Here is a 21,096-nt window from a genome sequence, read left to right as displayed (position 1 = left end):
TGAGCACTCTTCATGGATATTTAGTGCACAGTATAGACCCAGAGGATCTTCATTAAGCCACTAATAATTTAAGCCCTGCTATCATCGTCAAATATGAACTTGAGTTTGGATCAGGAGACCTAGACGTGGCCAAATGGTATGAAAAAAACAAAATGGTAAGACTGGGGTTCGAACCCAGGCTGACTTTCGTCAAGCGGAGTTTTAAATTGTACCGAATAAGTAAAACTCGGAACAACTCTCTTAAGCCGCTCGCCTTAACCACTCGGCCATCTTACCAGCATTGTCTACGGATATATCTTATTTGCTTTGTATTACACCTGGCTACTAGGCTCGGATATATCCGCAGCGAGTAGTTAGCCGATGGCACTTCGCTGTCATATTGTTTGCTGTTTAGGTTGGAAGGTCTTTTTTTTGAATGGTGTATCATTAGTTGTTGTTTGTCGGTTATACTAGTGTAGGTCAAATAATTGCATTGGGTAGATGATGTACGGCTGAACAGGGGTACAAGTTACATTTTATAGCCAGGGTGGAAGGAGTTCTTAGTTGAGCTGTAGGTCATGAAATAGAACGAGGTCAAGTCATGTAACCTGCTCAAAATACCTCAAAATCTCCACATCCCTCACCAGAGCCTCATACTCCTTCTCCGGCGCTTGCACAAGAACCTCAAATACCCTCGTATCACCCTCAGAGAAATTCGGTAATATTATCGCGCACGCCCCCGGCACCCCCGCCTGCACCCGAAATGCTACGGGCCTTGTCGCCGCTCCCAAATCATACTTGGCTGCGCTCCCCGTATACCAGGTATTCATGAACAGATCCATGCCCGCAAAATCGGCGTTCGGAATAAGCATCTCCGTGTCTGCGAGGGAGGTCTGCAGTGCCGTGAGATGTCCAATCTTCGATATGTCAACGGCGTGAATGGATTGGCGGATATTGGTGGCTGTTGCGGCAAGGCTGCGGTCCCCTTCGGAGGTGAGTGTGGTGGCGGGCACTGGTCCAGCGAGGGTACCGATTACGGCGTTGCCGAAGTACTGAAGAGATGTTTTGTGCTCTGGGTCGCGGGATCGGACGTCGATGGGGTGGACGAATCGGGTTGGTGTGTTGGCTTGGTCAGGGTGAATGTGTAGACGGGCCCGGGTGAGTGCCCTCCACAGGAGGGCTGAGATGCAGTCGTAGGAGGTTATGTACTCGACCTGGTCTAGGTGGGGGTTACATCGAGCTTTGAGCTGCTGAATGGTGGGCTCTGTGATGCGGTAGATGCCGGCGCGGGTTGGAGGTGGCGGCTTGAATTGAAACTTGCTCTTCTCGATGATATGGAACAGGGGGAGTTGAGCGAGTCGATCTTGTTGCGAGATCGTGGTATCCAGGGCAGGAGCATTGTAAGGATCTCTTTTGAGGTCTGGAGTGTGAGTGGGCATGTCCAGGCCTTCCTGCTGTGCCTTGCTGCTTTGACAGACGAGCGAGATGAAAGTGCTGAGAGATACCCAGTCCCCGGCTGCGTGGTCCACTCGAAACCCTACGGCCAGACCCCCTTCAATGAGATTGATTTGCATTAGGCATACCGGGTGCTTCGCGATTGGATCTTTTGGTAGAAATTGAGTCAAATCTAGTTTGGTGGGAGAGAACGAGTGCCGAGCCAAGTCATGGAAAGGCTCGCACTCGGTGCTCGCGAATCGGCGTACGCTGACTTCCACCGCGCTGTCAGGGGAGGTCACAATGCAGAGCCTTCCGGACTTATTGACCTGGAGGTTTCCTCCCATGAATGTTAGTTGGCCTGTTGTGTGTTTTATTCCCTCCAATAACGAGGAAACCACACTCTCCGGGTCAACAGTTGCATGGAGATCATAGAAGAGGACGGCTTTCACAGTCTTGGTGAAGCCTCCTTTGTCAAGGTCTGACAATTCATATATCTTTGTGCCCTGCATGGTTTCATTCGTGGATTATAATGGTAGTGTATAGTCTGATGGAAAGCTTGTTGCTCTGAACGCATCCAAGGTTGTTAAGTATGGGTGTCTTCGCCGTCGGGAACCCGAAGTGGTCAAGCCCCGGGACGCCTAAACAGGCCCGATTGGGAGCCCGACCGGGCGGTTACTCGCTCAGTGTTTCACCTTTGCCTCTACACCATTCCTTCGATACTTCATTACTTATATCACTTTTGACACTGCTCACATAAACTGAACCAACCACTGTCGGTGTCACAGCCACGTCCTTGACGATAAAATGAAATATGATGATTAGATGATAGCAACAGGCTGCCGGGTAGATCCAAACAATGTATCAGGATCAAAGTCACCCCAGAGCTTTAACAACGGGATATCAAATCTGCCAACCCGGCGGAAGCACTGGGACTCATGCTTCTCCTGACATGGTACAACTATCAAGCCTTGGATAACATGGTATGTTTTCCGAGAAGACCGTAGCGGAATAGCATAAGCTTGTTGCATTCCTTCCGACTGGATTTCTTGCAAGCTGTCTGGATAGCATTTACCCAGTAATGTGCCCGGATGTAGTTCCTCCGACTTGTCTGAATCTCCCTGACTGGTAGCATAAAACTTCCCCTGTGAGGGGTGCCAAAATATTCTCTTCAACGAAGCGTTCAGTTGCAACCGCCCGTCCGTAACCTCACCGTACGGCATCTTCTCATTCGCCAAGGTAGATTGGCAATCGACTATCTCACATTCCGGTACATCTTCTCTCCAGAAATGCATAGTATTCGCACGCATCACCTTGCCGTTTACTGCAGCCCAGGACCAAGAGGGGGCGCGGTAGCTCTCGGGTCGAGCATGTAGTGGTGGATCAGCTTCCCAGAGGAGGTCTTCGAGGAGGTTATGTTTCCATAATCCAGCGAGGTACTGGCTATGAGTCCAAGTGCGATGAAAAGTTTCTGCGATGCCGTAGAATGCGATGAGACGATCGCGAAACTGTGTGATATCGCGCGCCGTGTATTCTGCGAGGACCGAGGCCCACGTATTTTCAATCGTAAGGGCAGAACTCTCTTCGTACGTGAGGGGAGCCCAGTCCCCTTCTTCTGGCTCCATCATTGTGCTCGGTAGGCGCGTGTCTGCATTCCATGCTGCAATGTTGGAATTTCCGATGTTAAGGTAGTGCGATTGACATTGAAACCGCACGGTTCGAGTTGTGAAGATCAAAGCACGCTGGGTAAGAAGCTTCTCCTCATAACACCAAGCTCTGGTATCTATTGGCTCGCGGGGATCAATTGTGCCCTCCCTGATCCACATAGTGCCGATGCGGTTACCGTCGCAGCGGAAAGGTAGCGAGACTGCTTTGGGTGGGGGTTCGCGGTCTTGCAAGAAGCCTTGGCTGACTTGGGATGCGCTGGCTGCAACAATGGTGATGAATGCGTTTTGGAAGGTTTTGCGGATTTGTGGGATCTCACGACTTTTATCCTCCTTAGAGTCTTGGATGATGCACAGGCTGTCGACCCATAGAAAGCGGATCCCGAGTTCTTGTGTGCAGTGGATCGCATCTTTGATTGTCTGAGGGAGTGAATGGACCGGGATCTCTTGACAATATGACTGGAGATTGTGAGTTTGCATCCGATGTGGCTGGGCCTCTCCCCAGCGGTAACTCAGAGCTGTGTATTTTCCCGATGCTCCCCCTTGGGTGATGTGAAGTTTTGGATGTTCCGGATCTGAACAATCGACCACTCGAGTCGGCAGATAAAGGGTTTCTCGGTGATGGCACTGGTCATGTCCCCCAGTTGTGCAATCGCTAATCAGCTCGGCAGCATGAGCATATGTAGCAGTGGAGTTGACCTGCCAAATGATCTCGCGTGTGGGGATATATTCCGCAGCATTATCGCCTGCCACAATTAGCTACACTACTCCGGTACAATTACTGACAGATCGAACAAACCATCCACTGTGTGTACCTCAAAGGTTTGACTCCAGATGTCATTCAACGACAGGGCCAGAAGGGTACGTTGTTCTTGCCCCGACCTCATGCGGAACCTCACAGCTATTGTATACTCTGCCTCGGCATGAAGGGGACCGTCTGTTCCAACCTGAACTGGAATCTGCTCGTTGAGAAATTGGCACCATTTACAGCCTTGTTTGGCAGAGATGGCGATTTCTCCCAGGCTCACCTTGTAGGAGAAGCCGGAATCGTGGGGTCGAAACTGAGCCTGCCAGGCAGCTTGGAAACACTTTCTTGAGAATAGGCTATTCCAGCAACGCTGGCAGACAGAAGGATGCGACGTCATGCCACCAAAAGCTTGGAAGAAACGGGCTATTGACGGGGGTGTGAGTCCACACATGAAGTATGCTGGATATGCTCGTTGCGGAAAAAGGATATCACGGCCAAGATGTTAGTGCACACCGTTCAAGAATATTGTTTCCTGGGTATCATCTATATTGATGGCAAGTAAGCCACAGCAAGGTTACGAAGATGTGATTGTGATTGCCCAACTCTTAACTTCGAGGCCTAAATGTCACGTGAAATTATACTCCTCTCGTCTCCAGGCTAGAAGCATACGACCATAATGCAGAGCAAGGTTGATTTTCAGCCTTGTACGAAAGGAATGACCGATAGAATGTGTCCAATTCCCTGGGTTGATTCAGCCGGGACAATGTGATCTGGATAAGTGCTTAGCAGTGGAAATGACTTGGTGCTGGGAAGCATACATCGGACACAGAAAAGTGGGCCTCCGCCTCGTTTACCCGATGTTGACATAAACTCAACATTTTATTGGAAAGAATGACTGTGCTATCAGCCGTCCGATGCATGAAAATGGGTCAGCTCAAAAAGCTGTGACGTGTTGAGAGTGGAGCAACTCAACAAGCCTTTTGCTCGAATGCCATCACGGGGAAAATATTGTCAAAGTATACTAATGTATTATCACAGAAACGACTAGTTGATTATTTAAACGCCAGAATTGAACTAACGGGAGATAACTAATTACACATCATCGTTGCAAACCTCTTTTCTTTTCAACCAATATCACTCGCCTCTCTTCATTGTCCGTAAGCGCCCACCATTTCTCCTCCCAATCCCTCAGCTTGCCAGGAAAGAACTCCGCCAGGAGTGCTCTTCCGAATCCCTTATACCCCAACTCCAGCTCCATGAGCGTGTACATCACCTTATATTCGGCGAAGACTGAAGGCGTACCCTGTGAGCTTTCGCTCAATTCGATCGAAATGCCCAGCATCTCAGGGAAGCGCGGTGCCCCAGCGACGATGAGATTTTGGATCATGCCCAGCCCCCCAACGCCGACCAGATACCAGGTATGACTTTCGATGGCTTGGCTAGTAATCAAGAGAACGAGCCAGAGGATGGCAAGAAGTGTAATCAGAAATCGTGTCGTGTTACATGACTCGATCATTCGGGATATAGATCGACGGTTCGAGGTCGCTGCTCCTGAGTGTCGAACCTCAGCCCCCGCCAGATCCTCCAAATCCAGTCCATCGGGATGGCCTCCATGCACAATCACCACATGGGTGGATCCGTTCCCCAACGTCAATGCCACGTCTTTCCCTGACCCTCTGCGACACGCCCATTTCTCTTTCCGCCAGCCCGGCAATGCCCCCGCGGCATACGCCAGGACGGTCCCGCTGACCGTCACCAGAAAGACTCGCCAGTCCCCGTAAATCCCGAACGGGACAGCACTGATGGCAATCTGAATGAGTGAGACCAGCAGTCCTGTCCACCAAACCCAGTCGTGCCCCGGACGCGCTAGAGAGTTCCTCCCCGTTGACCAGTGATAGACGGCCACACATAGAGCCACCTCTGGCTGCCGACTCCCCGGAAGCAAGCTCGGAACCTTCTTCTCTTCATCACCGTTCTGACTCGGATGTTCTTCCAATCGTTCACGCACCGCACTCGGCATCCAATGCTCGTAGTCCTGAAACACGCGACCGAGTACCCATGATCGATTCCAGCGACAGTAGCCAGACTTGAGATCAATCACCCGTAAATTAGTGATAGGAGTCTCAGGCATGAGACGGCCATCGCCAGTGGCAGAGAGAAGGGCCGACACGGCGTATGCAACCCATCCGTAGGAAAATGCGACCGGGGTGAGAAATCCTCCTGATACGGCCCCCAAGGCTTGCTGAACAATGTCTCCACCGATAATTAGGAGGACAGTGAAGATGTCGGAGGGCTCCTTCCACTGGTCCCGAAGGCTTTGAGCGGGGGACACCATGGTTGTTTGTGGTGGATGTAAGATGTAAAATAACCTTCGAGACAAATATCCGGGCCCATGGAGGCTATGGCCCGAGAGTTATACTAAACGGAGCTAGAGTGCGCGCGGGTTCATGTTGGGCTTCGGGCCATCATGCAGGGCATCAGACTAGCTGGCGGTGCTAATCGCTATGTAGGTACAGGGCAGGAGCGGGACTATCACACACCGCAGATTGACACAGCAGGGGTACTGCTTTCTTGTTAAAGATATTTCTAGTTTTAGAGTAGATTACTTTTAGAATAAATAAGGAATATAAAGATTTACTGTAATCCATGGATACAGTGATTTCATGATAACAGAAAAAATAAGTAAAATAAATAGAATCAAAGAATATTAAATAAAGCTAGATTAGACAGAAAAAAAAAATATTAATAATCATATATCTGATTTATAGTCTGATCATGCAGTAAATACCAGACTGTATATAATATAATATATTTTAGGATTTTAGATCTCAGCTAAACTAGAAATACCTTGAATATCAACCTCTGCATCCCAGTACCGCACCTACCAGGGCATAGGATGCGGGGCATCGGTCGGATATACGCTTGGACCGGGTTGTGGATATATTAATTTGAAAGAATGATAAGTAAGCTTTGACGGCTTAGTGTGACTGAATGTCCAGACCGATGAAAGTCAAGGGTACGCAGGAAGGAGTGAAGGGTAGGATGATGTAGATCTTGTTGATTCTCGGTATGGCCGTTCGTATTCCCTCAACAGGCCAAGATTTAATTTCCTATGAGATAATCCCATTAGCATTAAACGTGCTACTAACCTCGTTGTCATTCTAAACATACTGCTTCCTCCCCAACTAACGCCTTCTGAACAAGTCCTTCCACCACTATGGACAGTTCGCGGTTTGTCAGACCATCATCGTTCTATTCATCCGAAGTTCAGATCGATCTCGATTGTGGGAAGAGAGATGGGAATGTACATGGCGATGGGTTTGAGCCCATTTATTTCCAGATCTTCACTCGGCTGCTGCTATCTGTCCTCATCAGGACTCGGTCTTGGAGGAATCCACGAGACAAGGGTGTTCTGCATCCTGTCGTCTTTGCCAGACGCGGAACTAAAGTGGGTCACTCCAATCTATGTAAGTCCCGTATCCGAGGTACTCGCATAGACGACATTTGCTTCCATATCCTCGACCAGTAGCCTTTAATTTTATGAGACTGGTTCCGAAGCCATCGATCGTCGAATATCAAAGAGCTCCCATCTTGGGCAGTGGACTTCACGCATGTCGACCTCCATGAGAATAGCTAAACCAATCTTAATCCAACCTTCGCGCCAGATTAGATCTAGTTAATTTGTAGATTTAGTCATGGGTTCCCAAGCTTAAGATTAGCGTCATGGCCTAGGAAAAACTATGTCTTTAGAGATCAGTAATCACAGAGAGATTTAGATAAGACTTAAGGAAGCCACCCGATGAATTTAAAAAAAATAAGTTCACTAGATAAAATCTAGGTCAAGCCATCAAAAGAACAGAGACAGCTAGAAAGAGAAAATCGTACTCTATAGCTTCTTAATAGGTCTATCACTGATCTATGACTGATTCTCTTGTCAGTTGTGGCGACGATATGACATGGGGTTTCATAAGCTAGGATGAATCCTCCTTCCAGCCGTCAATATTCTTTCACCTAGTATCTTTGGAGGTAAGAGCCATCTAGATAGAACGCAACACGGAGAAAGCTCAGAGCATCCTGTCAGTGAATAAGAATAGGGTCGCTATCGGGGATCTAGCGGAGGTAAGATTGGGTTCATGCTAATAATGACGTCGGAAACGAAATTGATCATTGGAATTTTCCTGAGTTTCTTAGCACTCGCTACCTTAAGTTTATCTTGAACTTTCAAATGCTGGAAAGGTAAATTTACACGCGGAGACTTTTTCAGGATATTGCCTTTATAGGGTCGCACCATCACAAATATGTTGGTAGTCTGGATTGCGTGCTAACTCTATATAAGGGTCTCGTTGTTTCTTCACATCGTGACTCAGAACGTCCTCTTCACCGTGTCATCCGCCTCGAATTTTCACTTTCTATCAGGTGCCAGCCACAAAGCTATCTACGTGTCACATGACTACATGTTCCTTCCTCTTCTGTATGGTTAGACCATCTAGTATAGCTCTCGACCCCTCATCCTCCGCTACCTCTACAATCAACACAATCATCATACAAACACTACGTGTAGCTGCTACACTACCCTTCATCCCCGCATGATCTTTCCGATATCCATGGAAATGGAGTATGTCACCAACACTGAATTCCAAACCACGCTCCGAGCAGCGGCGGAGCAGCAAAGCCAGCAGTATCAGAACATCTACTCAATCGCTGTGAGATGGGAGCGGGATGATACAAATGCCGAACTAGATACAGCGCACTTTCAGAGCATGCTGAAGAACCTCGATACTGATCCAGCTGAGGTTTTGGTTCTTGGTTCTGACGATAAATACCCTGCATACACCGTGAAAAGGACCTGGCTCAATTTTACAGCGAAAGCGAGACTCAACACCGAACGCGACTTGATAATCTTCCATTATGCAGGCTACGGAACAACCAAGAATGGGTCTTTCCACATTGCGGATACCACGAGCGAATCAAATACAGTTAACTTCCAAAGTGATATCCTTGAAGAGCTCAAGGACCCGACCAAATTCTCAGATTATTGTAATACTGATATCCTGTTCATCCTTGATTGCTGCTATTCTCATTACACAACCCGAGCATTAAAGACTACTCGCAATGTTATTGAGATTCTTGCAGCAACAAGCTCCCAGACAGTCACAGCAAGATCCGCACCAAATAACACCTTCACTGCAAAACTGGCTAACGAAATCGCTCGAAGGAAGAGTGCGAATCATGAGAGTATGGAATTTGCCAGCGTGTTTGAAAGCCTTCTCACCCGATCAGGGACTACCCGATTAGGGACTATAGAGAGACCCACGCATGACTTGCTCGTTGGTGCAGCTTCAGTCAATATACCACTCAACGGACATAGAATGGTGGTAGACCCGCGAACTATTCCCGCGGATTTCTCGGCGCTTTTCGCTGTTAATATCTCAGGGCATGTCACGCATCAAGAGCTAAAAGAGCTCACCACATGGATGCGGAGCCTGCCACCGTTTGCGGGATTGAAGATAGAGCATATCTATCACACTCAAACTCACTCTATGTGCTTGATTATGCGTGCTGCATTTTCAGTCTACGCCAAGTTGCACAATATGCAAGGATACACTCTGATTGCGGAAAATCTTGGTCCGCGGGCAACTCATCTCTTGCAACCTGAGCTGTCTGATGATCCTGCTTCTCCGAATTCCGAGCCGGCTATGGTGTCGGATGAGTGCGAGGTTTGTCCATGAGATACGCCCATGCTCCGGTTTTGAATTTCATGTTGAGGCATTCACTGCAGCCAGGCAGCTGTCAGCTGATCCTTCGCCTATTCTTCCGGCGTGGTCTCCGACCACCACCTCTTCAACCAACCAATCACCCAACCCCTTGAGACCTAGATAGATCAAATCCATATCTTTGATCCTTTGCCTTGACAATCTATATTGAAGGGAACGCTAAAGGGGGACAGTGCTAAGGAATCCAGGAAAATCCCAATGATCGATTTAGTTTCCGAAGTCATAATTAGCAAGAACCAGATCCCCGATAGCAACCCTGTTCGTATCTACTCGACCTTGACTCTGAACTGTCTTCCTATTATGTTCTATGTAGATGGCTCCTATCTCATGGCAGACCCCGGATGAAATGCCAACTTGACCACCAACGTACTAGGAGAAATAAGATTGACGGATGGTAAGAGGAGTCATCTTAGCCGGTAAACCCCCATGTCAGCTTGTCAGTTTGTTGATAGACTATGGAGATTGTTGGCTTTTTCCGAAACGGTGTGACGCTTCCAAGCTGGTAGGGAGGTTACTCAATGTTCAATATAACGTTAGCTTGTCCAAGCTGATTTGCAGGTGTAGCTTGTAATATTGACAGGGATTACCCGCTTACTGTCGACATGACGAGAGATGTAGTCATTGGTGCCCGAGACTTGACGTCGGTTTCTTGTTGGCGGCTTCGTCGACGAAATCTATCGCATAGCTTCTGTCACAGTGCCTAATACCTTCTCCTGCAGTTGCTGTAGAGCCTCCGAATAATGAGCACTCAGGGATGTAATCCAACTATTTAGATCTCAATAAACACCTAAATAAATAAATTCAGCTGAGCCTCTTTCTGCAGCCATACGCCTTTCAATCTTCGAGGCAATCTCAGTGATGTCTTCTTTCAAGATTGCGTCTTTCGCGGCATAATTCATTCAGCAATGCGCTTGCCGTATCTATTCGAGACAAATCATCAGCTTTAAGCTTAAGCACAGGAGATATCGGCGAAGGGGAATCTTCTCTCGCCCGAGACATATGTCCACAGAAACGGCGATTTTGTCAGTATCGTGAGGGGCTATTAGGTGCTCAGCAGAGAGCTGCAATATAGATATACTGTAGTATAGCTCTAATCGATCATGGAAGGATAGTGCATCAACAATAATGATATGAGTTAGAAAGCACAAACTGACTAGAGATGTATACGTGGAGCAGCCACAGTCGAGTAAGTTGCGAGTGGTCAAACAGGTCACTACAACTAACAAGAGCACCAATTATAGATCGGAGATAGGTTTAAAGGGAAAGCTACACAGAGCATAGTAGTATCTCTTCTTAGGCTGTACCTGTTCTTTTGATAGCTTGACCCGGGACTTGTCTAGTAAACTACTTCTTCTTGGATTTATCAGATAATTTTCTTAAGTCTTATCATAAAATCTATTTCCTCTTTAATTATATATTTTAAAGAGTATTAATTCTTCTGGGTTATAGTATTAATCTTAAACTAGAAAATTTATGATTAAATATATATACATATATTAATTAGATTTAATATACAGTAGACTATCAGTCAATTCATAGAGTGAAGATGTACATGCTTTTTGAGCGAAGCCTATCTTTATGGGCAATATTAAGTTAGAAATGGGATTAGGTAGATACGACATCATCATATCGTTATCTGGATTGAAGAATTGCTACCATGGTTAATCGTAGTATACAAGCCCTCGAGCCTTTAAAAGTGACCAAGTGAGGTTCAGAAGAGGCCTTTTTATATCATTCTCTATGCTCTAGCGTAAGCTCTCTGGGTTATTGATCGCCAAAGCCCTCTCTCTCTTCGCGAGGTGGCAGCTCCGCCATATGGAATTGAACATGACACAAAGATAAGGATATCCCGACAAAGCAGACATGCACACATTCTAGGACAGAACTAATACGTCATAACATGGAATGAAACAGCATCTCAAGTAAACATAAGTACTCCGCTACCTATGAAGCTCGTCAAGTACTCTACACTGACCCTACCCAGCCACCCTTGAAAAAGCATTTCTGGTAACATGTCATCAAACACTGCAGTTCTCCATCAATCAGTCAACGAAAATTGTACCCTCCTACACCGCATCAAATTCGATTCCGTCGGCAGCTCTCACAAACTACAATCTGGCATTGGCGACACTCCAGGATGTACTTCCGGTGGCGTTCTCCACAGATCTCGCAATCAAATGCTCGCCTTCTTGAACCTTCAACACGCCGGAATCTGCCTTGGTGTTCGCACTCGTGATTCTCAACCAGATTTGCCCGCATTCTCTGAACTAGCATATGGCGGATCTGAGGTTCCAAGGGCGCTAGTGCCTGACGGTCTACAACTTCTGCCGCTCTGGCGACGAGTCTTCTCTCGTCCCAAATCACGCATTCGCATGTCTTCCATTGAAGACCGCAGAGGTAGCAAAACTCAGCGCGACATTTGCACCTGTTTAAACAGGTAAGTAAGTAGAAGTGGGGAATGTGGAAGAAGTATATGCATACGTTATGTGGTAACAGCCGAACCCCAGGTCGACGAGAGCCCTGCAACGGAAGCACCGTTGCCATCCTTGGGCACTGGCTAGCGCCAGTGTAGCTTGCAGATCATTATCCTCCACACAGTCGTCGATGTGAAAAGCCTTTTTGCACATGGCACAGGTATTCAGGTTGCAGTGAGGACACTCAGCACGGCCGGCTGTGATGTTTTGAGGTAGTATGAACTTGCCGCAGTTGGTATTGCTGCAATAAGTGCGGTCAGTGGTTGAGAACTCAATCTCCGCGTTCTTGAAATCAGATATTTCAGTCTCTGACATATGTTCCTGGACAGCTTCTAGATGAATCGGCATACGGCAGCATCGTGGGGGGAATAGAGTTGAGTCCTTCGTCGCTCTTAGAAAAAGATCTTTGAGACAATCGTCACAGTAATCATGGTTGCAGTCCAATTGCTTCACCTTGTGAGCGAAGAAACTCTCGTAGCACACACAACACCGAGTTTCCGTGGCGGCGGGCTTCTCCAATTCCAAGGCCTGTCTTTCTGTGTACGTCATTGAGGGACCCGCGACGCACTCATCGTCACTGGACTGGGGCTCTGTGGCTGCTTGAGGCTGGTCCACATTATCATCAGTTGTTGAAGAGTCCGAGTCATCGTTTCTTCCATTTATTCTGATTGCCAGACGTCGATCATCGCTTGCCTGAGCTTCTTCCCGTGTAATAGCAGCAATAACACGACTGTCGGAACGTACTGCCACAGCAATGCTCCAGGCGAGCTTGTTGTCCTCCAGTGACCTTAGATGTGCTCTCAACTCTTGGCGATATGCTTGTAGATAGTCTTCACTGTCATCGGCCCGACCCTTCCCTTTTTGAGAGTCAAGATACTCTTGTAACTCCTGAAGTTGCTGGGTGACAACGTAGATTTCGTCGTCCATCTGTCTGCTTGATTGGTAGTGGGGTTCCATTGTGTAAGGCAACTTTGAGAGACTGTAGCAGCAAGACAACAGTCAGAAATGACATGGATGGCTGGCCATGCCTTGAACACATGATGAGAGATATCTTACTGTCAACGTAACTGATGATGAAAGCTCAGAGATAGTGATAAGATTTATTGGAATGGTAGGTGATAATCTTCATTTCCAGATGGCGTTTGTTAGGAGGCGAATGTGTGAGAGGAAATGGAGATGGGGAGTTTCCGTGGGGAGTAGGAAAAAACAAACAAAGTTTCAGTGTTTGTATGTGCCCCAATCACTGGACGTAAAGGAACTGAACTCCGCCCTCACAGCTCAAGAACAAAACGGTCTGGCCCAATCGGCACTGTGAGATCCGGTATGGTAAAACAGAGGAATTTAATCGCGGCCAACGGTCTCGAGACTATACGGTCTTCTGAGGTGAGATGTTAGTCCCCGAGCCACGATCTACATCAATGCTGATTGTGGCTTCCGTAAAGTAGATGAATGTTCCAGATGGAATAATGATCTTTCAGGAGAGGGTCGCTGAGGCGTGACTAGTAGGTATTCTCTGAATTGAGTGTAAGATCAATCGACAAGTGAGGCCAATCCATCATTTATAGCACCCGTAATTCACTATAATTCTCAAAATACCTAGTGGTTTATACTATTCATCCCCAGTAGCCTCTCCACTTCCGAGGCTACGTATCTCCTTGAAGCTCTGGTTGAACTTCAGACTTCATTCAATAATTATTTTTATTTTTATTTTTTTTCTTTTCTTTTCCCTTTACCCCATCTTGACTCTGAACTGTCACTTGTGATGGGCATGACAGCAGTGTAAGCAACATAAAATCAACCTCCTCTAATTTAACCCTCCCGTACAACATCACCAGTAAATAACTTCCACTATTCTGTAGATTCTCAACTCTTTCCACTCACTCAGCTCAACTGTAATCGTTTAAATCAAAGTTCATCATAAGCTGACAGTTATCTAGTCAAGATAACCCACAGAGCCAAGACCTGGGGTAAGTAGATGATAACCATAGACCCACTATATCAGCCGTCTCCACATTCTGTATGTCGGCTATGCTCATCACGAAACTGCCAGTGAGATGAGGGCGATTTCACTCAGAAAGCAATGTGAAGCTGCATCTCTGAAGAAAGGCAGAAATGACCATCTCCCAGAAAATTTCCAGAAAATGGGATATGGCTCTAACTATAACACTGCAATCAATAAGCGGCGTATCACTCTCCCATCCGGATACCGCCCCCTAGACCAATATCCGATGGCCCCCAACAATGCAGAGCGTCCCTCTATCCCTTCATAACAACATTACGCCACTAGACACATCAATCAAGGAACAACTGAGACGAATATGTACTCACTACTGGCATCCCCAATCAACCCCCGATTTCTTCCTACCCCTCCCCCGGCCAACCCCCAGCCAACCATCGGATCCAACACCCACCCACAACCCAAGACCCCCCATCGGAAGCCCTCAAGGCGGTCAACATCCGAAGTCCCAAAATTGAGTTCCCCCCAAGTTCGGGGGCTCTCGGCCGTAACCCCGAACTTGGGGGGAACTCATATTATACCAAACAATCCAAACACACCAAACATTAGTAATATGCAATTGCACTGTTTGCAATCAGAATATAATTGGAGAACAAACATTCCAGTTGCCCACCGCCCAGCGTTGGGAAATGCGGGGAACCAATAAATGGATGAGCGGTGGAGGCACGGCACGCCATTATGCGACTCATTTGCATTGTTTGTTGCGCTGAAGACTGTCTGTGTCCCTGCAGTGGTTGTGGCATTCTTTCTTCGACTCCTTTTGTTGTTGATTATATCTTCGAGATTTTCTCAGATGGTTGATTCATCACTGAAGTGTTAGATTGAATCAGAGAGGATAAAGGAAAGAAACCATCATCATGGCGACGCATTTCTACGACCCCGCATTATCGCCCTACAGTCCCATCGAGAGCCTCATGAAGCCCTTGTCGTTTGTTTGGGAGTGGCTGGCATCTTTCAGGTCAGAGGGAGGTCAGAATGAGCAAGTGGGGGAGAATTCGAGCACGGAGAATGCTGTTCTCTGCAAAGAAACATGATGTAACCGGTTTATGGAACGTTGCAGGGTGTATAACGCAGGTATGTCCCCAGAGGGAAGGTCCTGGACTTTATCTTCATGGACAGAATCATACTAACATCATACATAGTTCATATCTCAGATACCACCCACGACGACCCCAACAATTTATGTTTATTCTATGATACCCCGATCGATTGTGTACGAAAACAGAGAATGATGTCATTGGTGAATTCGGCGCTGGTTAATACTTCATGTTGAGAGATTGAAGGATACGGACGGACCATACCTGTTTCTGAGCTGTCCTGATGCTTGTTAATTAAGTGAGGCTACTAGTACGGTTTATTACATATGTTAATACTGAACAATGCCGCATAAGGCATGTATGCTGTGGAACAAATGCAGGCTTAGTGCTACATACCCACTTATCATCAAGACCTCCTAGGACCATCATCAATGCTAATTCAGAGTAATACCGCTGAGCAAACAAAGACCTCAGGATAACATGCTAAAATAAATTAATCTATCCAACAAACACATACTAAACAAACGATATATCTCGCTAGAAACCACAAAGAACAAGCAAATCCTCTATCATCGTACAATGAACCCTTCTTCCAAAAGCCAAGTAGTAGCCATACTCACAACGAAGCCCTCTCAACCCTCCTTCCCAACGCCCCCCTCGCCTCCTCACACATCTTCCCAATATCCACATTGGCAATAATCCCATTCCGATAGTTAATCGCCTCCTCAATCTTCTTGAAATCGCTTCCTACCCCATCAGCCCTCCACTCATAGCAATCGCCAATGAACCGACTGCTCTGCACCAACCACTGAGACCGCTCGCGGCGGTTCTCATCAAACGCCGCCAACACTGCGTGAAGATCCTTGTGCGTCTGCACGCGCTCGTCTTCCAGCAGTGTCGCCAGCACGGCTGTATCCTCGATACAGAAGCCCGCGCCGGCGCCGTGGTGCGGTGAGGTGGCGTGCGCGGCGTCGCCGGAGATGCCGACGCGGCCTTTGTAGAAAGTTGGGACCGGGTGGTCGCCTAGGTCGAAGATGGCCCACTATTTACTCATCAGAATTTATTGTTCAAGGTAAATGGGGGAAGGGGATAATGCATACCACGCTGAGCTGAGGATCAGTCAATTTAAGCAAGTTGGTCACGTTGGGCCCGTAGCCGGCAAAGTCGCGGAGGACTTCATCGCGGGTACCCTGGCGGGTGAGTCTGGGGTACTCGGCCCATTCGTCGGTGGTGGTGTGGAAGGCGACGATGTTGAGTGTTTTGCCGGCGTTCACGGGGAAGGTGAGCATATGGCCACCGGGGCCCATCTACACTTATTAGTATTGTTTGGTAGCTTTGAAGTCAAGAGGGCTGATCACTCACATGCATGCAAGAATTCGAAGCTAATTCCTCCCCGATCGCCTCAACCGCCTTATCCATCGGCACGAGACCCCGGTACGCATACTTGTGAGTATACGATGGCTTCGCAGAAGGATGGTCCGCACCGACGATAATCTGGCGCACCTGGGACTTGATTCCATCACACCCGATGACCAAATCAGCTTCATCCTCGGATCCATCGGCAAACTTCATAATCAGCTTGCCATCGCTAATGCGCTCGTGAATATCATCCAGGTGCTTGTTAAAGCGAGAGATTTCCTTGGGGACGAGCTTGATCAATTCGTCAAGGAAATGCGCGCGGTGAACGCCGTTCTGGCCGAGACTGTTAGAGATGGTGAATTCGATTTTTTGGTGGCCGTTTTCTTCTTGGCTAGTGTTCTTGCTGTTGTATCCGTCCAGATAGTCGAACCACACCTTTTGCTTGGTGGGCCAGAGGTTCCGTGTGCAGACTTTCTCGAAGGCGTTATAGATGCCATCGTGGCAGTATTTCATGGCTTGGACGGCGTTGGGGCTGAAGGAGACGCCGGCGCCTACTTCGCCGAATTCGTGCGCTTGCTCGTAGATGGTTACGGGGATGTTGCGGTGGTGGAGTGCAATGGCTAGTGTGACGCCTGCTATGCCGCCGCCGATGATGGCGACGTGGAAGTCTTTCTTTGTGGGTGACATAGTGTGGTGTATTGTAGAGAAATTGGAGGATTGGATGACGGGTTGAGGTGGGAATTGAAGTGATGGGGAGTTAGCAGCGGCCAGGGCTCTCTAGGTCTTTTATCTACTAAGGCTATAGGCTACAGATAGCTTGTTTTTGAACGATGTCATTGCTGAGATGCGTGGCGCGGAGAGTCGGATGCTGATGAGGCACGTCGGTACCAGCGGGACAGTGACCTCAGAGTCCATCGGATGCTGTCTGGCTGATCCCCGTGGGGCATCGGACACGGATATACGGCACTGCTGGCGCCGTAGCCGATGGACTATTCTTCCATGATGCTGTCGAGTGGTGCTGATGGGTGATGTTATAAGCGGCAACGGCAAACAAGCTTGCAAGTGATCGGAGCTAGTTGGTAGCTTATATGGAGGGTTATAGGAATATGGTGAGGGTGCTGCACCTCATTTGCGGACTACAGTCGGTGGTTGTGTGACGTGCCATATCCGATGGTAGGTGCGCTCCGCACTTCAACGGCCACCGCTATACAAGCTTTGCGGCAAGGCTGGCACGCTCTTCTTCTTCTTTGTCTGTCTCGGATGAAGAAATGAGGCGAGTCAGCCCGCTATACGTGCGATTGTGCGATGCGATTCTGTCATTGTCTTGGTATAGTATCGTCGGATATGGAAAGTATAAGGCAATTCGGCAGATGCGCTAGTGTTTCTAGAAGTGCGATCCGCAGTCTTGCAACTGCCAATGTATACGCTGCAGTTGGCCGTGATACAGTGCGACTGTGATTGATAATATCCACGATGAAGATATCGATTGTGGGATAGCACATATCACGGTTTGCCGATGTCCATTGACCTTCATGGGTTGAATGACCTGACATACGGTTTTCTACTCCGTAGATACCCCAGATACTTCCCCGAGCTGAATCTCGATGGTGGCACTTCAATTTCCATGGATCGATATGCATCTTCAAGGCAGTCTTGAAAATTTCGATGAAAAGGGGGAATCCCACGAGGGGAAGTATGGGAGGCTGGACTGTGGCTAGCAAAGCGAACCAGACCAGGCAAACATCCGTGGGGGGCAATGCTTAATTACGGTATGGTAAAAATTGTAACGGGAATGGCAAGGAAAACGTGCCGAAGTGGGGGGTGAGTAAGCAGAAGGATACCAAGGTCTGATTGGACGATCCAATGGCCATCAGCCGGCCTCTAATTGGGTACCGTGCATCATCCCCTGCTGGCAATCCATCCAATCATGATGCTTTGCGCACTGCAATATGCCCATTAAGGAAAGTGACCAGCTGCCGGCAGAACTGCTGCTGCTTCGATGTGCAATTTTTGGCGCCACCAATGCAGGCGGCTCCCCCAGAGACCGCGGCTTGGGAACCTCTTCCTGTTGGAACGATGCATGGTCCCCTGCGAGGAGTACGATGTACCTATCGTCCTGCATGAACGTCGACCGTGGTATTGGCTGGATGAATGCAAGGGATCAGAGAAACAATAGGACTGTCAATGATATTGTCAGCTCTACCTGTCCTACAGTAGTCAGTTATGTAGTATCCAGTGCTAGTATAAGTCCCGCTCGGCCATAAGCCATGGTCATGGTCAGCGACACACTAATTACCAAGTACGGCCGTACATCGCAGTAAGCCTTGACTCGTGCTATGGTAAAGCCCAAGGGTCAACCGCACGCTCTGACTGGCGGGCAATTGGAGGTTCATTTTTCCAAGAATAGAATTTTCTCCGCACGGAATGCGAAACTTTTTCCAGGCCAACTCTGTGTCGGTGAGGATTTTGGTAAAGCAACTGAAAGACCAATGGCAACCATGTGGATTATAGACCAGGTCAGAGAACAGGCATTATTCCTTGCATATCGAGTTAGAGCCGTGGATTGTCGTGAACATTCCTCTGCAAGACTAGCGGCTGGGGGGAACAATCAACCATATCGGCTGAAGTCCGTAGGTGTCGAACCGAAGCTAAGCAGGCTACATCAGGGCCGTCCCCTCATGTCGCCGAGCTAGAACCTCTTAGCCGCGTGTGCAGGTGCATAGACTTTCTTTGCCCCGACAAAGTACCACTACTTTGATGACCATTGACTTAGTATCCATAGAGAGGGTCAAAGACAGCACGGCCAACGGATCAGGATTTAAACAAGGACGGAGCTTTCCCCTCCCTTGTGTGTATTCCAGCTAAGCGCGGGAATTCACGGCAACCAGTTTCGCTTAAGGGCAACTTGGGCATCAACCCCTCCACACCGGTGACCTGCGATAGTGTGATTCCGAGGCACCACTCTTCTCGGCCGTTGGACTGGTCCCTTGAAATCACCAGGTCATGGGTGTTGTCTTTCCCAGGTCTCAGGTAGTAGTAACTATTTTACCCCTTTTTTTTTTTTTCTTTCCTCTCCCGGAAAGCGGAATTCCGCATAGCCATCAGCATCGGGGGGATTTTCCAGAGTCCAGACACAGTTAGCCAGCGATTTGCCCCAGCCTCCCATGGAATCAGCGGTGGCCACTTGTTTCGAGAAGATGGAAAAATTTCCTCTCGTCCATCGCCTGCTAAGGTACACCCGTTTCGAGAGCCCCACTCAGACGGGAATAAGGAACTGGAGTGGCGTCGCGCTAAACTAGATTGGACTCGCCACTAGTGGCCTAGCTGCTTTGGTCTTAGTCCCTTTCCATTGGAAAGCTCCAGCTGGGAGCTCTTGTGCTTGGGTTGCATGGAAGCTCAACCTAGAGCTGGGGAGAGCTGGTGGTTGTGGTGGTGGAATTTGAACCAGAACAATGAGGGGTAGAGTCGCACATGGCCGGATGCCCAGCTTGTTCACTCACCACGTGATTCTACAATAACCCATTGGAATTGCCTAAACTGACTACCTGCGAGCAATGTGACCATTGTGTTGTATCGGTCATCATCCATCAAGACCAACCCCCATTCATCCGTAGTCAATGCTAATTATGCTGATGCTGCAGCTGTCGCAACCCCCTCAAGAATGGAGGGGTTCCACCGGCACTCCCGAAATGCTGGTCATCGTTACCATACCGTATGTATGTATGTGTGTGTATGTATGGTATTTGACCGGCTTAGCCAGCCAACCTGCATCTGTCTGAGAAGGACGGAAGTCTCGGTCGACCAAGACCCCGTCAAAGTTCAGCTGTTTGCCCTTTTCAAACGCGGACATGAATCGCACGGATCATATAGGATGATTGCTGCTGGAAGTCCTTGCCGAGTAGCCATGTCCTTAACTTATACCCTTGACTGAGCTACGGAGGTGTCCGCCATCCCAACTAGGAAGGCAGTGCCCCTTCCCCATGTCACCCCTCCTTTGGCTCCGGTAATGTAATGTAAGCTTGAACCGACTCTGAGCTCCAGTGGAGTGTAAGTGTCACAGACTTATCAGCAGAGTAGATCCGGATCCGAAGCTTTCTACAGTGCCTCACTGTACAAAATGGACTGTCTAGTGATACAGAAATATACTGCTATAAAAGCAGTAAAGGATGAGATACTGATTAACATCTTTTCAGCAAAAATATACTCTACAAAAAGAGTAATGTTCGCGACGAAGCGAGGACCGAAATTCATGTGTGCGGATATCGCGCTGTCCCACACTTTATCGATAGGCGCAATCGGCATCAGATACCGCCGCGGTACGAAATCGTAATACCGAAAAAGAGCACATGCTGTATCACCACCAGGATGATAATGCCTCATAGGGATTGATCGGATGAGAATGGCTTGAAAGACTTTTCTCCTGCTGCTTGGCTAACAAGCTATTCTCGTAGCTCCATGTAGCAAGCAGTCTAGTCATAACTTCTGGATACAGCGTAGCTACCAAGCCAACCAATATCTACAACCTCCCCCAGGAGCTCCCATCGGATGTCCGTTATCTTGCCCGTGAGCTTCCCTCGTTTTTCGCCTCTCATCCGCGGTACGGGCTGTAG

General features: G+C 48.3%; 7 protein-coding genes and 1 non-coding gene across 8 annotated transcripts; 2 read left to right on the top strand and 6 right to left on the bottom strand.

The window, feature by feature from the left end:
• Window positions 1–153: 153 nt before the first annotated feature.
• On the bottom strand, window positions 154–276 carry BO88DRAFT_t179. The gene has a single exon. It is a non-coding gene; the product is annotated as a tRNA-Leu (tRNA).
• A 182-nt stretch (window positions 277–458) lies between these two features.
• On the bottom strand, window positions 459–1,952 carry BO88DRAFT_405974 (uncharacterized protein). Its single transcript, XM_025707036.1, has one exon. The coding sequence runs from the start codon at window positions 1,923–1,925 to the stop codon at window positions 579–581; it is 1,347 nt and encodes a 448-aa protein (XP_025561345.1). The 5' UTR covers window positions 1,926–1,952; the 3' UTR covers window positions 459–578.
• Window positions 1,953–2,234: 282 nt separating this feature from the next.
• Window positions 2,235–4,308, bottom strand: BO88DRAFT_391145 (HET domain-containing protein; the record flags this gene model as incomplete). Its single annotated transcript, XM_025704991.1, has 2 exons — window positions 3,877–4,308; window positions 2,235–3,823 (listed from the first exon to the last, which is right to left on the bottom strand). Exons 1-2 carry the CDS (start codon window positions 4,274–4,276, stop codon window positions 2,235–2,237), a joined length of 1,989 nt encoding a protein of 662 aa, XP_025561344.1. The 5' UTR covers window positions 4,277–4,308.
• Window positions 4,309–4,924: 616 nt separating this feature from the next.
• On the bottom strand, window positions 4,925–6,160 carry BO88DRAFT_444796 (uncharacterized protein; the record flags this gene model as incomplete). Its single annotated transcript, XM_025710146.1, has 1 exon — window positions 4,925–6,160. One exon carries the CDS (start codon window positions 6,158–6,160, stop codon window positions 4,925–4,927), a length of 1,236 nt encoding a protein of 411 aa, XP_025561343.1.
• A 2,368-nt stretch (window positions 6,161–8,528) lies between these two features.
• On the top strand, window positions 8,529–9,338 carry BO88DRAFT_306330 (uncharacterized protein; the record flags this gene model as incomplete). Its single annotated transcript, XM_025702435.1, has 1 exon — window positions 8,529–9,338. A coding segment is annotated over one exon (810 nt), but the record flags the coding sequence as incomplete, so codon positions are not given.
• Window positions 9,339–11,675: 2,337 nt separating this feature from the next.
• Window positions 11,676–13,000, bottom strand: BO88DRAFT_426783 (BRcat and Rcat domain-containing protein; the record flags this gene model as incomplete). The annotated part of the gene is made up of 2 exons (XM_025708934.1): window positions 11,676–12,024; window positions 12,081–13,000. The coding sequence occupies 2 exons, from the start codon at window positions 12,998–13,000 to the stop codon at window positions 11,676–11,678; spliced, it is 1,269 nt and encodes a 422-aa protein (XP_025561341.1).
• A 2,608-nt stretch (window positions 13,001–15,608) lies between these two features.
• On the bottom strand, window positions 15,609–17,442 carry BO88DRAFT_405971 (FAD-dependent oxidoreductase). Its single transcript, XM_025707035.1, has 3 exons — window positions 16,490–17,442; window positions 16,228–16,434; window positions 15,609–16,169 (listed from the first exon to the last, which is right to left on the bottom strand). The coding sequence occupies exons 1-3, from the start codon at window positions 17,171–17,173 to the stop codon at window positions 15,744–15,746; spliced, it is 1,317 nt and encodes a 438-aa protein (XP_025561340.1). The 5' UTR covers window positions 17,174–17,442; the 3' UTR covers window positions 15,609–15,743.
• Window positions 17,443–18,435: 993 nt separating this feature from the next.
• On the top strand, window positions 18,436–20,430 carry BO88DRAFT_444793 (uncharacterized protein; the record flags this gene model as incomplete). Its single annotated transcript, XM_025710145.1, has 5 exons — window positions 18,436–18,714; window positions 18,832–19,116; window positions 19,786–19,915; window positions 20,128–20,198; window positions 20,310–20,430. 5 exons carry the CDS (start codon window positions 18,436–18,438, stop codon window positions 20,415–20,417), a joined length of 873 nt encoding a protein of 290 aa, XP_025561339.1. The 3' UTR covers window positions 20,418–20,430.
• Between the last annotated feature and the right edge of the window lie 666 nt (window positions 20,431–21,096).

The sequence above is a fragment of the Aspergillus vadensis genome, assembly GCF_003184925.1.
Source record: "Aspergillus vadensis CBS 113365 unplaced genomic scaffold BO88scaffold_16, whole genome shotgun sequence".
Lineage (NCBI taxonomy): Eukaryota > Fungi > Ascomycota > Eurotiomycetes > Eurotiales > Aspergillaceae > Aspergillus > Aspergillus vadensis.
Note: the sequence above shows the minus strand (reverse complement) of the source record. Positions and strands in the feature narration are given on the sequence as shown.